Below are 15,046 nucleotides of genomic sequence, written 5' to 3'. Positions count from 1 at the left end.
CAGCAAGCACATGCCAGAATCTCATGTTTAATGGTTTTCTCACATTAAAATGCATAAGTCAGCTCTGTGAAACAAGGAAGTGGAACCCAGGACACCACATACATAAGAAACACTCTCTTGAGTTTGGTTTCTTACCCTTCTGCTCCAAAGCCATTTCAATTTTTGGTAGAAACACAAAAATGAAGGTACTGTTTTGTCAAGAGGTAAGCAGAAAGGTAAGAGCTAATTAATATGACAGGTTTCTGAAAGCTTTCATGAGAAAATTTTAATACTTCTTGGTATTTAGGCCTTTCATCCAAAATGAACAAAGTAATCAGAAGATGGCAAATGCCTGAAAACATGTAACACAAGAAGTGGTAAAAGGCTCTAAAGAAGAGAATCCTGTTATATTATTCCATGAATACTCTATATTCATTGCTTTTTTCAGGTACTACAAGCTTGAAAGAGATGAGTGGGAATTCACGCCACATGGCATTACCATTTACATGCCACCCATTGCACCGCCTCGCAGACTCCTCCAGAGTGAAGAGTCAGATGTCCTGATGTCCTCTTGAACCCATGGACAGAAGATATATACCAGAACCAAGCCTGCCCCGTGCTGGCCAGGCTCAACACAGGAATAACGCAAATACGGGTCTATGTTTTTCAAAAGGAGTATCTTCTATCAACACCATCCACCCACCTGCCTTGGAGCAGACAGGGCTCAAGGAAAACATTACTTACACAGGTACTAATGAGATCCTGTACCCATGATATAAGCACCTTCCTCTGAAATACTGGGGGCAATGGCAAGAAAACCCAAGTCTCTGCTTTCACAAGACCCCTCCCAAAGTATTGTGTGTGTGTGTGTGTGTATAAAATAGTTTTCTCTATATATATATGTATGTATATATAAAAAATACTTAAATACAAAAGTTTTATATATAATATATACAATAGGTTTATATATATATATATAAATATATATATATATATAATATGGCCAGGCGTGGTAGCTCATGCCTGTAATTCCACCACTTTGGGAGGCCGAGGTGGGCGGACCACAAGGTCAGGAGATTGACACCATCCTGGCTAACACGGTGAAACCCCGTCTCTACTAAAAATACAAAAAATTAGCCAGGAATTGCGGCAGGCGCCTGTAGCCCCAGCTACTTGGGAGGCTGAGGCAGGAAAATGGCGTGAACCCGGGAGGCGGAGCTTGCAGTGAGCTGAGATGCACCACTGCACTCTAGCCTGGGTGACAGACCAGGACTCCATCTCAAAAAAAAATATATATATATATATATATAAAATATATATGACAGTTATATATACATACATGTATATATATAATAGCTTCTAAAATAAGAACAAGATAAAATATTCCCATAAAACTTCTACGCCCACCTTGACCATTTCCACACAGCATGACATTACCTCATAATGAAGGGAACAAAAGGTCCCATGCTGAGAGCAGAAGAAGTACCATCCATCGGAGAAGGGTAGAGTCTCTCCAACACCAAAAGTAAGAGAAACATGCTTGGATGACGATTTGGTTCTTCCATATCACTGAAAAAACAATTATTACACATAAAAGATTTCACATTTAGGTAGTGAAGCACTCCTCCTTCAAACATTTCTCTCATGAAATAATTATGTATATGGCCAGGTACGGTGGCTTCTGCCTGTAATCCCAGCACTTTGGGAGGTCAAGGCGGGTGGATCACCTGAGGTCAGAAGTTCAAGACCAGCCTGGCCAATATGAGGTAAAACCTCATCTCTACTAATACAAAAAATTAGCTGGGTGTGGTGGTGTACACCTGTAATTCCAGCTACTCAGGAGGCTGAGGTGGGAGAATCACTTGAACCCAGGAGGCGGAGGCTGCAGTGAGCCAAGATTGTGCCACTGCACTCCAGTCTGGGTGACAGAGTCAGACTCCATCTCAAAAAAAAAAAATTATGTATATAAAGTGAGACTCCACAATCAAGGGGATAGTTTTCCATTTTTCTTTTCTTTTTTTTCTTCCACGTTCACTTCTTATCTCCCAAATGTGCATCATAAGAAAAAACTGCTAGCAAAACAGGGAATTGGGCTTTTGTACAGGATCCTCTTCTCAAAGCTAATCATTTGCATAATTAGAGTACACTACTTTAATTAGAATTGTTCCTATAGTAGACAGGTGTCTGTTCCAGGGTATGAAATGTGAAACTTTCAACATCCAAATGTATTTAAGAAAGCATGAACGGTCACTAAATGTCAGAAAAGCACATTTGCATAAACTACTGTGAGCAAATACATCATAAACAGAAGTAAAATTCATTACTTTTATTTTCTAATTATAGACAATTAGTGTACATTCATACCAAGTGCAAAATTATAGGAAAAATACAAAACACATGCTTTATGAAGTCCATACTAAAAATTCCACTACCAGCTTTAGAATGTGTGTGTGTGTGTGTGTGTGTGTGTGTGTGTGTTTGTTTGTTTTTTTGAGACGAAGTCTTTTTCTGTCGCTCAGGCTGGAGTACAGTGGCAAGATCTCAGCTCACGGCAACCTCTGCCTCCTGGGTTCAAGTGATTCTCCTGCCTCAGCCTCCCAAGTAGCTGGGATTACAGGTGCACACCACCAGCCTGGCTAATATTTGTATTTTTGATAAAGATGGGGTTTTGCCATGTTGGCCAAGCTGGTCTCGAACTCCTGACCTTAGGTGATCCACCTGCCTCGGCCTCCCAAAGTGCTGGGATTACAGGTGTGAACCACTGCGCCAGCTAGAATGTGATTTTTAAGACAATGGTGAACTATAAGACTGGAAGCCCTCGTAATGGCCTTGCTCTGTGTTTCCAAGGACACTGGCCAGTTTCGCTCAGGTAGACCAGAACCATTTCTGAATGCAAGTGATCATATTAGTCAGCTAATTGCTATAGTTTCACAATGGTAAGTTGCAACAAGCCGGTAATATAAAACGACAGGTATGCATAAAGCAAACTCAATATGTAAATACAGATTTTTTTAAAAAAATAGGAAGAAAATAATTCATAATAGAAGAAATCACCATGTGATTCCTAGTTTCTATACCACTGAAAATGGAATTAAGTTTGATAAAATTTAACATAAAATAGGATTTTTAAAATATAAAGACAGGATTTTACACAACTTTTCAGGTACAAATTTACTATAGAGAACCAAGTAATATGATATAATTATAAAAAAGTACTTTAATAAAAAAGTCAATTTTATTACAAGGAAGCAGTCTGACCATGCACAGTGGCTCAAGCCTGTAATCCCTGCACTTTGAGAGGCCCAGGTAGGCAGATTGCTTGAGCTCAGGAGTTTGAGACCAGCCTGGAACACGGCGAAACCCTATCTCTACAAAAAATACAAAAATGGGCAGGGAGTGGTGGCCACCACTGTACTCCAGCTTGGACGACAGGGAAAGACCCTGTCTCAAGGAAAACATTTAAACAAATTTTAAAAAGGGAAGAACTGTATTAAAAACAGTTGCCTAGAGGGAAAAATCTCACTTACTAAGGTAATTCACATCCTTGAGTTCATTTTCCTCCACCCAATTCTCTTCTTACCTGTCCACTGCATTGGCTACAGTTTCCAACTGTTTGAGAAGAAAAGGATAGAGTTCTGGGAATCGAGAGAAAAACTCTCTCCCGGTCATTCTGGGAAAGAAGGAGGAAAAAAGTTATTACCATTTATTCCCTTTGATCTGATAATAAAGCCTTTTTTTAAAAAAGGAAGATAAGTACAGTTATTTGTTTGGCTATTTAATTAAATACAGTTAAAAACAGAATTTACAGCATCTTAAGAATTTAACAATCAACATAAATGATAATTTTGATTTCTGAAGTGTTCTCAATCCATGAACTTTTATCTCAAAATTTATGCGTGTTTACAAATATTTGATACGAAATTCTATCAGGGAAGAAATATGTAATCTGTGCAAATGCCAAGTTTCCACAACTGATTTGGACGATAAATAGAGTCAACACCTGATTGACTGAGACTGACTCAGCTTCAGTTATAAGGGCAGGTCTAGAACAAGCTTTCCCAACCCTGGCACCAATGACAGTTTGGACCAAATAACTCTTTGTTTCAGGGGGCCGTTCTACACATTGTGGGATGTTTAGCAGCCTCCATGGCTTCTACTCACTAGATGCTAGCAGCACAACACCCCTCCCCAACAATCATGACAATGAAAATGTCTTTAGACATTGCCAAACATACCCTGTGGGACAAAATGGCCCCTGATTGAGAACCACTGGTTTGGAGTAAGGTTAGGAGAAGCACAGTCTTGGCATGTGAAGTTCTGGAAATCCAATCCTTGCTGAACTTGTAAGAATTATCTTTTTCAACTTTATAAAAACTTCTCTTGAACTATGAAAGTAAAATAGCTCCTCAGACTGCACCACTGACCAAAAAGCTCAAGCTAAATATGGCATTTAGGATCATACGGTCTCCGTAACTATTAAAGAATTACTCTGAAGGGGTGACATAAATATTCCCTAACCTACCCATTTTTATCAGCTCTGCGTGTTACGTTCCTATTAACTGAAATCCAGAGTATCACACTTTTAAAAAATTGAAACGGTTTTACACACAGCAAAATGCTCTGATCAAGTGTACCATTCAACCCACAAAAACATACACTCAGTACTCCACACCCCTATGAAGACTCAGAAAATTTCCATCATCCCACAAAGATCCTCCATGCCCCTTCCCAGCAAACTCCTGCCCCACAAAGCAACCTCTGATTTGCTTTCTATCATCACAGTTTGGTTTTGTCTATTCTAGAATTTCATATAAATGTAATAATACATTTTTTGTCTTGCTTTTTTCGCTCAGCACAGAGTTTATGAAATTTATCCATGTTATTCAACATATCAATCTGGTTCTTTTTCTGTTGAGTAGTATTCCACTACATGAATCTGTACGTTTGTTTATTAATTTCCTCTTGACAGGCATGGGCTCTTTACCTTTTTGTTTTCTTTTTTCTTTACTATTATGAATAAAGCTGTTATAAAATTCTTATATAAGACATTTTAAGAACATGTTTTCATTTCTCCTGAATTAATATCTGAGAATAAAACTGTAACACATGTCTAATCATTTAGGAAACTGACAGTTTCCCAAAATAATTACACCATTTTACACTCCCAAAAATAAGGTAGATTTCTGACGGAGATTTCTACATTCCTTTCAACATTTGCTGTTGTTTTGTTTTTCCTTCCTTTGTAGCCATCCTTGTGGGTATGCAATGGTGTATCTCCCATGAATTTGATTTGCATTTCCTTGACGACGAATGATGTTGAACACTTTTCATGTGCTTTGGTCATTGGTATGACCCTTTGTGAAGTATCTCTTCAAGATTTTTGCTCATTTTTAATAGGTTGCTTTTCCTTGGTCATATACATGCATGGCATATACATTCTTCTAGTTTGTGGCTTGCCAACTTATTTAATAATGTCTTTTGATGAGCAGAATTTAAACATTTTTGACAAAGTCCACTATTTAATCAATTTTTTTCTTTTATGATTCATGCTTTCTATGGCCTAAGAAATCTCTACCTAAGAAACATATCGTATGTCTTCTTCCAGAAGCTTTATGGTTTTAGCTTTTACATTGAGGTCTATGATCCATTTCAAATTAATTTTTGTGTATAATGTGAGATAGAGATCAAGGTTCTTTTTTTTCTACATTGGTATTTCATATTTTTAATAGGGAGATGTTGCTTAAAAAAAAAGATATGCCTTAAAAAGGAGATGTGGTGCTGGGTGCAGTGGCTCATACCTGTAATCCCAGCACTTTGGGAGGCCGAGCTGGGCAGATCACCTGAGGTTGGGAGTTCAAGACCAGCCTGACCAACATGGAGAAACCCTGTCTCTACTAAAAAGATATAAAATTAGCCAGGTGTGGTGGTGCATGCCTGTAATCCCAGCTACTCTGGAGGCTGAGGCAGAAGAATCACTTGAACCCGGGAGGCAGAGGTTGCAGTAAGCCAAGATTGTGTCATTGCACTCCAGCCTGGGTGACAGAGTGAGAATCTGTCTCAAACAAACAAACAAACAAAGGAGATGTGCTATGCTCATAGATTAGAGGATTCCATATTATAAACATGACATTCTCCCCAAACTGATTACAATAATAAACACAGTAATTGTGTGTGTGTGTGTGTGTGTGTGTGTGTGTGCGTGTTTGTGTGTCTGCAAGTGACCTGAGAAGTTTATTTTACTTCATTTTATTTATTTATTTATTTTTAGACAGTCTTGCTCTGTTGCTCAGGCTGGAGTGCAGTGCTACAATTTCGGCTCACTGCAACCTCCGCCTCCTGGGTTCAAGCAATTCTCGTGCCTCAGCCTCCCAAGTAGCTGGGATTACAGGTGTACGCCACCACATCCGGCTAATTTTTCATATTTTTAGTAGAGACGGGGTTTCACTATGTTGGCTAGACTGGTCTCCAATTCCTGACCTCAGGTGACTGGCCCACCTCAGCCTCCCACAGTGCTGGGATTACAGGCATGAGCCACTTCACTCGGCCCTGAGAAGTAGATTTTAAAATGTATATAGACATATCAAGGACCAAGAGTAAGAGTAGCAAAGATAATCTTAAAGAATAAGGTTGGAGGACTCACCCAGATAGCTAAACATATCATAAAACTCAAAGACTCTGGGTACGAGTAAGCCAATAAAATAGGATAGAAAGCAAAGGAGCAGACATACATTAGTACACATATAAAATCTTGATTTGTGAAACAGTTAATACTGCAGATCACAGAGAAATGCAGTGTGGTAACTGATTATCTACACAGACAAAATTACAATTGGATCCCAACCTCCCACTGATATGGAAAGCAGGCAGGGAAGTGCTGGGAGGAAGAGGGCAGGTTCCTGGTGAAGGCTCCACCCCTGGCCTATGCCCATGGACCTAGGTGAAGACAAGCAGTCCTGCCTTCACGCCCAAATGTTGCATTTCCCAAGACCACCCTGGCCTCCCATGCCTCTATCCTGTGCCTATAAAATCCCCCGAAACCCTAGCACGCAGGCACACAAGTGGCTGGACATCAAGAGGAGCACATGGGCGGAGGAACACACAAGCAGCTGGATGTCAAGAGTATACCAACAGGCACCAGCAGACCGGCATGCCAGCAGGCCATCACCTGGCGAAATAATGCGGAGTTTGGCCAGGGCAGTCAAAGAAGAGACAGGCCACCAAGTGGCCCAAATCCAGGGGAAAACCATCTCCCTTCCGGTTCCCCCATCTGCTGAGAGCTACTTTGACTCAATAAAACCCTGCACTAATTCTCCAAGCCAACATGTGATCAAATTCTTCCAGTATACCCAGGCAAAAATCTTGGGATACAGAAAGCCCTCTGTGCTTGTGATAAGGAAGGGGGTCTAATTGAGCTGACTAACACAAGCTGCCTATGGACAGTTAAACTGAAAGAACACCCTGTAACACAAACCCACTGGGGCTTCAGCTGTAAACATTCACCCCTCGACACTGCTGTGGAGTGGGAGCCCCATAGCCTGCCTGTCTGTATGTTCCCCTATAGGTTTGAGCAGCAGGCAATGAAGAACCGAGCTACGATCCCATCACACACCCTGTGAGGGGGGTAAGGGAACCTTTCCTGTTTCACTACTATGTATAAAAATTAAATTCCATTGACTTCAAGGCTTTAAAACAGCATAAAGAAATAGCCGGGGCCGGGTGCAGTGGCTCACAACTGTAATTCCAACACTTTGGGAGGCCGAGGCGAGCAGATCATCTGAGGTCGGGAGTTCAAGACCAGCCTGACCAACATGGAGAAACCCCCATCTCTACTAAAAAAAAAAAAAATACAAAATTAGCCGGGCCTGGTGGTGCACGCCTGTAATCCCAGTTACTCAGGAAGCTGAGGAAGGAGAATCACTTGGACCTGGCAGGCAGAGGTTATAGTGAGCCAAGATCATGCCATTGTACTCCAGCCTGGGCAACAAGAGACTCTGTCTCAAAAAAAAAAAAAAAAAAGAGAGAGAAAAGAAATAGCCAGGTGGGGTGGCTCACGCTTGCAATCCCAGCACTTTGGGAGGCTGAGGACAGCAGATTACTTGAATTGAGGAGTTCGAGACCAGCCTGGCCAACATGGTGAAATCCTGTCTGTACTAAAGATACAAAAATTAGCCAGTTGAGATAGCATGTGCCTGTAATCCCAGCTACTTAGTAGGCTGATGCAAGAGAATTGCTTGAACCTGGGAGGCAGAGGTTGCAGTGAGCTGAGATCGTGCCACTGCACTCTAGCCAAGTACAGAGCGAGACCCTGTCACCAAAAAAAAAGAAGACGACGAAAAAGAAATGCATGAAGGGCTTTTTTTAACCTATTTTGAAAATTTGGGATTCTGCCCTGAGCATTCCTGGCATGATGCTTCTTTCTTTCCCCTAATGACAAATCCAGGCAGCCTAGTTAGTACACCTTCCATGTGGCAACCTGGGCAAAAGGGCCCTAGGAAATTCTAACTTAATTCTATTTAGCCACCTGGATTCTCTTAAAAGGATTAACCTGGTCCTAAATCATAAGATAATGACTACTTGCTTGAGTACACAGCTTGATGAGTCTTCCTAAGGTGGCGCATGAGTACATAAAGGGTCTCTGTAAGATTTATAAAAACGCCTTGTCCCTCTTGCATCTAACTATTCTAGACAAAATGTCTGGTTGCAAGTAGGGAGCAACTGGAAAAAAGACAAAGTTATAAATACTGAAATGGGACAACTGATTTTGAGGAAGTAGAGAGAAAAACCTTGACTCCTGGGAAGAGACTATCTCAGACTCCGGGAGGTACAATGGAAGGAAGAAAGTTAATGGTGTCTGTTTTTTTAAATTGCCCCCAGAGCCTTCCTCACCAAGGAAAATGCTCTGCTCTTCCCCCAAACTGTCATGAACACACTGAATTTAACCAACTGCTGGGTCTGTGAGCCTACCTCAGATGGCTTGAAGCACAATTTGATTGCTTTCCCCTTAACCTTACTGAGAAGTCTATCAGAAACTATATGTTATGGCCTTGGCTCCAAGCACCTGACCCTTTGCAAAACACCCATCAATATCTCTGAATGCCCTTCCCTTTTCTATAGCCATAGCTCAGTCATTGCAAGGGACAGCTGAATGCCACTCAGCTGTTGGTGAGGGCAAAACAGGATAGGCTGGAATGACTGCACTTAAGCAGTCCCTCCAAAACCAAGGACTAGAATACATTCTTTGGACTAAACTAGAAACTTTAAGATTTACCAGCAGATTGTTAGACCACGATGAAGGCACTGTTAACATATGCTCCTCAGCTGATGTAGGGAACTCCCCAAACTCTAAACAAATGCTTTCTTTACAGGGGTACTAGGTGTGTGAAAGCAGGCATTAACTCTCCCCCCAACCAAACACGGTGATTTGCACCTTAGGGGTGGTTGTAAGCAAATTTCAAATGTTTAAGCACCAGTAGGTCATATGAAGATGACTATGAAGATCTCTCCAAAATGGGGTTAGGCTTGGCTATTCACAGAAGCTTCCCAGAGGTATAAGCAACTCATTATTTTTGCATACCCTGTGGTTGGTTAGTTCTGCTATAAGAGTCATTCAATTAAAAACATGGTACAAAATGTATCAACTGATTTTAACTAAGGTCATCACTGATAGCACTTCAGCCCATAAAGCCATTCAGATTTGCTTCAATTTACAGGGCAAGTCATAACAATATAAATGAAAAATTTTCTTAGACTTCTAATCTACAGGTTAAGATAAAGTCTGTACAATCACTAACACATTCTGCTGTATCTGGCTTAATGGCTTGGGCTAAATGGAAAGGTCAATACAAAAACTTCAAAAGACAGCCATTTGAGTTTCTACCATAGACCCTGTTGATTTGTTGGATTTGTACAAGTGATTGGATCTGAGGTGCTGGAAGGCATAGTTGATGTCAATACTGAAAGCTGAGCTCATCCTGCTGCTTGGTGTCCTATTGGTAGTAACCTTAATTAAATGTTGTATGAGACAAACTGAATGGATTTGGTGCCAACTTATCACTTAGATTAACTGAAGGAGCCAACAGTGTGATGTATTCATGGGAAAATTCACCCGAATTTTCACCAGAAATGGGAGACAGATGCTGTTGAGAGACAAGATGAGTTACTGCCACTGTGTCACTATTGCAAAGCGAAGCACTGACTGCCCTTTGTTCTGGACTTTCTGGACTCTATTCAAGTATGTTTATATAATGAACAGCATTGGAAGATATAGTGTCTCCCTCTGGATAACAAAGTTCTTAAATTTAAAATAAAAATATAGGCCACAAATTGGGAGAACATTTGTATGCATATATCTAAGAATTACATAATCAGTATCCAGAATATACAAAGAACTCAAGTGATCACCGAATAAAAGACAAATAATATAAAAATAGACACACCTATCAAAATGCAATTCACAGAAGATAAACATGAGTGGTCAAGAAACAGTAGAAAGGACGCTCAACTATACCAAGGGATGGCCGGGCGCGGTGGCTCACGCCTGTAATCCCAGCACTTTGGGAGGCCAAGGCGGGCGGATCACGCGGTCAGGAGATCGAGACCATCCTGCTAACACGGTGAAACCCCATCTCTACTAAAAACACAAAAAAATTAACCGGGCATGATGGTGAGTGCCTGTAGTCCCAGCTACTTGGGAGGCTGAGGCAGGAGAGTGGCATGAACCCAGGAGGTGGAGCTTGCCATGAGCTGAGATCACACCACTGCATTCCAGCCTGGGCAACAGGGCGACTTCCTCTCAAAAAAAAAAAAATTACTATACCAAAGACTATTGGCAAAGCCTAATAAGTCTGGTAATACCACGTATTGAATCTTTCAGACACTGTTGATGGAAATGCAAATTACTACAATTCTGAAAAATAATTTGGGATTTTCCTGAAAGTCAGAGATGTGTTTACCCAGTGACTCAAGAATGCTACTCCAGGTAAATGGCCTAGATAAACTCTTGAACACCGGCATCAGAAGGCTTGTACAAGCATATGCATAGCAGTCACATGTTCATCAACAAAACATGAGTAAACTACAGTATAGCAGTCCCCACTGTGTGTGAGCTTTAAAGAATAAAACAATAAACACTTTGGATCTACCACCTAGCTAGAGAAGTGGAACACTACAGTAGTCCCCCCTTCTCTGAGGGGATACATTTCCGTACCCCTAGTGGATGCCTGAAACCGTGGACAGCACTGAACCGTATGTATACTATGTTTTTTCCTGTATATTAGTCATTTAGTAGCCAACTCTTATCAGATCAACTGTCCTGGTGTCACAGGGCTTGTGTTCAAGGAACTTTTATTTTACTTAATAATGGCCCCAAAGCACAAGAGTAGTGATGCTGGCATATTGTTATAGTTGTTCTATTTTATTATTAGTTATTGTTGTTAATCTCTAATTGCATCTAATAGATAAACTTCATCACAGCTATGTGTGCATAGGAAAAAATATAGTGTATATATGGTTCAGCACTATCCATGGTTCGAGGCATCCACTGGGGGTCTTGAAAAGTATCCCCCACAGATAAGGGGAGACTACTGTAATGTTCCATTTCTTAAACTAGGTGTTAGATCCAAGGTGTTTATTGCATTGTTATTCTTTAAACCTTATACATATTTTACACGTAGTCTGTTACCTATTTCATAAAATCAAAGGTCTTTTAAAAAAAGAAATTCTTACTCCCTTTCCAAATTACAGACCCATTAAATTTTTATTGAACATTCTATCCGAAATATGTTCCTTTCCTTTTTTATTTATTAGATATTTTAATGGAAAAAGTAAAAACGCAAATGTTAAAAAACACACTACACTCCCCACAGTACCCTTCCTCATAGAGAACTGTGTAATAGTATTTCAGCTTTCCTATTTAAAAAAATTCCACACATACAGGTACATACTTTTAAGTTTGTAGTTTTTTCCTTACAAATAATCATATTATATACACTTTTCTGCACCTTGAGTTTTTTTCACCTAATCTGCAAAATTATTCCATGTCACGCACACTGATCTATTCTCTTCCATTTAATGGCTACAGAGTAATCTATTGTATGATTGACTGTAATTTACTTAATCCCTAATGACAGGCCTTTCGGTTATTGCTAGTCTCCTGCAGCTACAAATGATTATATGTACATTTCCTTGTTAATAAATTACAAACTTGAGTTTTACAGGATCACTGTTTTACACAGGGAGAAAGCAAAATCACTCCACTACAGACCATTGTTTATTCTTGACCACCTCAGAGCAAAACTGGTCAAGAACATCAATTTCCACTGTTAATGTCCTTTCCTTGGCTTTTGATTCTGTGAAGAGGAGTCACTTAAAGGTAAATCTTTGAGTTTAGCATTGGGATTCCTGAGTATATTTGCTCATTCAGAATCTCTCACTATACAAACAGAAAGGCAACGGATATGTCTTCTTGAGGAATTAGTTATTAATTTCCAGAGAAATAAGTGGCCTGCTATCTCTTGGTTGAGTAAGAAACACACATATTCTCACTTATGCACACCACATGATTCTATCACTATGATCTAGAAACTGCCTGATAGATAACTGGCTCTGCTGACCATAATACCACTGAGAAAAGGGCAGTGGAGCTCCTATTCTAGGATTAAAGTCATTATTTTAATTGAATTAAGCTAATTGTCCCAAACAGGAAGTTATGTCATGCAGTTACCTTAGCAAATATTTACCAACTAGTCTATCTTGGAAGATATATAAAGAAGGTACTTACTGAAAATTAAACTTCAGTGAACATTTTAACTAATTGTTTTGTTTTTAGGAGCAAAGTAGGTTTTTGACTACATCTTTTCAAAAGTATACTGTTAAAATTATTGTGGCCATGCTTGATGGTGCGGACTTGGAAGTACCAACTATGAATCTATCAGGATTTAAAAACACCAAAATTATTTTCTACAGATAATTTCAACCTTGTTCAAGCACTGAGCATACAAGATGTATCCTTCTAACATTCTTAGGTTCCTCAACACAGAAATGTCAATCCTATTTCTGGTTTAGCTCAGCTAAAAGGCCAGAGTTTTAATTTACTACAAAGACAAAAGAGCTGAGCTCCATGTACTCGCCAGGGAGCATCATCTCAACTCTGCATTAGCCAAAAGCTAGTAAAGACTTGGTTAAATATTCACATAGTATGTCTGAAGGATACGCAACATTAACAATTCTTGTGTATTATAAAACAGACTCTCAAGAGGTAGAGGGTAGGAGAATCAGAATTATCTAAGGGACTTAACTTCTGATTCTCAATTACATCAAAAGGTCTACTGTAGACTCTACAGCATCTTGAATTCAGAAATTAGGCTGATATCAACACCAGCCTTCAACTAACCATGACCATGGTTAGTTTTCATGGTTGTACTGAGTGAAGAATCACCATTTGTAATAGTGCCTCTATATGAAAGAATTTCATAGGTTTTGGACTGCCCATGTAAGGTCTGTAATCTAGCCTTACTTTAAAAGGACAAGATCATAGGACCGTTTTAGGTCATATTTGAATCTCCCTGCTCTGAATCCTAGAATATGTGAGTCTTCTCTCTCACTTGCCACTTAATCAAAACTGTAATGTGATGGCATTTTTTTCACAAAAGTAGCAAATATTTCTTTAAAGTACCTACATGCTTCATGTTGGGCTCAATCCTATGGGAGATACTAAGAGTAAAAGACAGTCAGTGCTCTTGGAGCTTAAAACCTGGTTAAGAAGACAAGTATTCACATATGATATAACTAATAGCATAAGGCAAACCATTGTAAGAGTCAAGTGAATGATGTTTACAATAAGAGTTCGGAGTTGGAAAATATATCATTTGGGTTGGAGACATTACGGATAGTTTTGTGGGGAAAATGGAAAACAAGGCAGGCTGCAGTGGCTCAAACCTGTAATCCCAGCACTTTGGGAGGCTGAGGTAGGCAGATCCCTTGAGGTCAGGAGTTCGAGACCAGCCTGGTCAACACGGTGAAACCCCGTCTCTACTAAAAATACAATAAATTTAGCTGGGCGTGGTGGTATGTGCCTGTAATCCCAGCTACTCCAGAAACTGAGGCAGGAGAATTGCTTGAACCCGGGAGGCGGAGGCTGCAGTGAGCCAAGATTGCACCACTGCAACCCAGCCTGGGTAAGCGACAGAGGGAGACTCGGGGTCTCAAAAACAGAAAAAAGAAAATGGAAACCAAAATGGGTCTTGAAAAATTAGTAAGACTGGGTTAAAAAGGAGATAAGACAGCATAGAAGGGAAAAGTAGTTAAGTTGACTGAAAGACAAGAGGACTTCACGACAAAAGAAGATAGAACAATTTTTTTTTCTGGCATAATTTTATTTTAGAAATTTGAATGCCAAACTAACAGCTTTGCTGTCTTATGGGCTTTGACAGTTTCTGAATAGGAGAGATACAAGAGCAGATGGACTAGGCTAAAGAGTAGAAACATGGTGACCCCAAGCACCTTCACTAAATGTGTCCCTTATCACTTCAAGTAGAGCACAGATTTCTGTAGGTTAAGGACCATGTCTTTCAGTTCCATCAACATTCCATGCTCTGTCTACCGTCTAGATTGTGGCAAACATTGTACCTTCTTCCAGGAACACCTCTACTGTCTCTGCTGCCCACCGCACCCCTCTTATCAGACTAACTCCAAATAATCTTTCAATTTTGGGATTAGGCAGACTTCTTCCAGGACACATTCCCTGATATCTCAAGTCTAGCTTAGGTACCTGTCCTCAGCTGTACACTACACCCTGTGCTTTCCCTAACACAGGTAGCATGTCATACATGAAACTTCCTGTTTTCTTGCTTATTTCGCCCACTAGATTATACACTCTGCACAGGAAGAAACCATAGCTAACTTCTTTTTCTCCACAATATTTAAGATACTGAGTATAATGCCCAGGTTACAGCTGGTGCCCAATAAACAGTTGCCGAGTGAGTGAAGCGAAACACAAGGACAGAGTCCTTAAGACAGGCAAGGAGGAAAGGAATTATGACCAAGATAGTAACACACTAATAATTTCACA

At 40.1% G+C, this 15,046-nt stretch overlaps 1 protein-coding gene across 3 annotated transcripts in view; it reads right to left on the bottom strand.

Moving 5' to 3' along the window:
* Positions 1 to 15,046, bottom strand: part of THADA (thyroid adenoma associated) — a 359,044-nt gene that overhangs the window by 195,136 nt on the left and 148,862 nt on the right. For all 3 annotated transcript variants that reach the window (XM_011935906.1, XM_011935908.1, XM_011935907.1), the window contains 2 exons: positions 3,560 to 3,649; positions 1,417 to 1,548 (listed from right to left, as the gene is read on the bottom strand). In XM_011935906.1, the coding sequence (XP_011791296.1) occupies positions 1,417 to 1,548; positions 3,560 to 3,649 (222 nt within the window). The remainder of the gene's footprint in view (positions 1 to 1,416; positions 1,549 to 3,559; positions 3,650 to 15,046) is intronic.

This window comes from Colobus angolensis, unplaced genomic scaffold, assembly GCF_000951035.1.
Source record: "Colobus angolensis palliatus isolate OR3802 unplaced genomic scaffold, Cang.pa_1.0 Scaffold15, whole genome shotgun sequence".
Taxonomy (NCBI): domain Eukaryota; kingdom Metazoa; phylum Chordata; class Mammalia; order Primates; family Cercopithecidae; genus Colobus; species Colobus angolensis.
The sequence above is the reverse complement of the archived record's forward strand: the minus strand, read 5'-3'. Positions and strand labels throughout refer to the sequence as shown.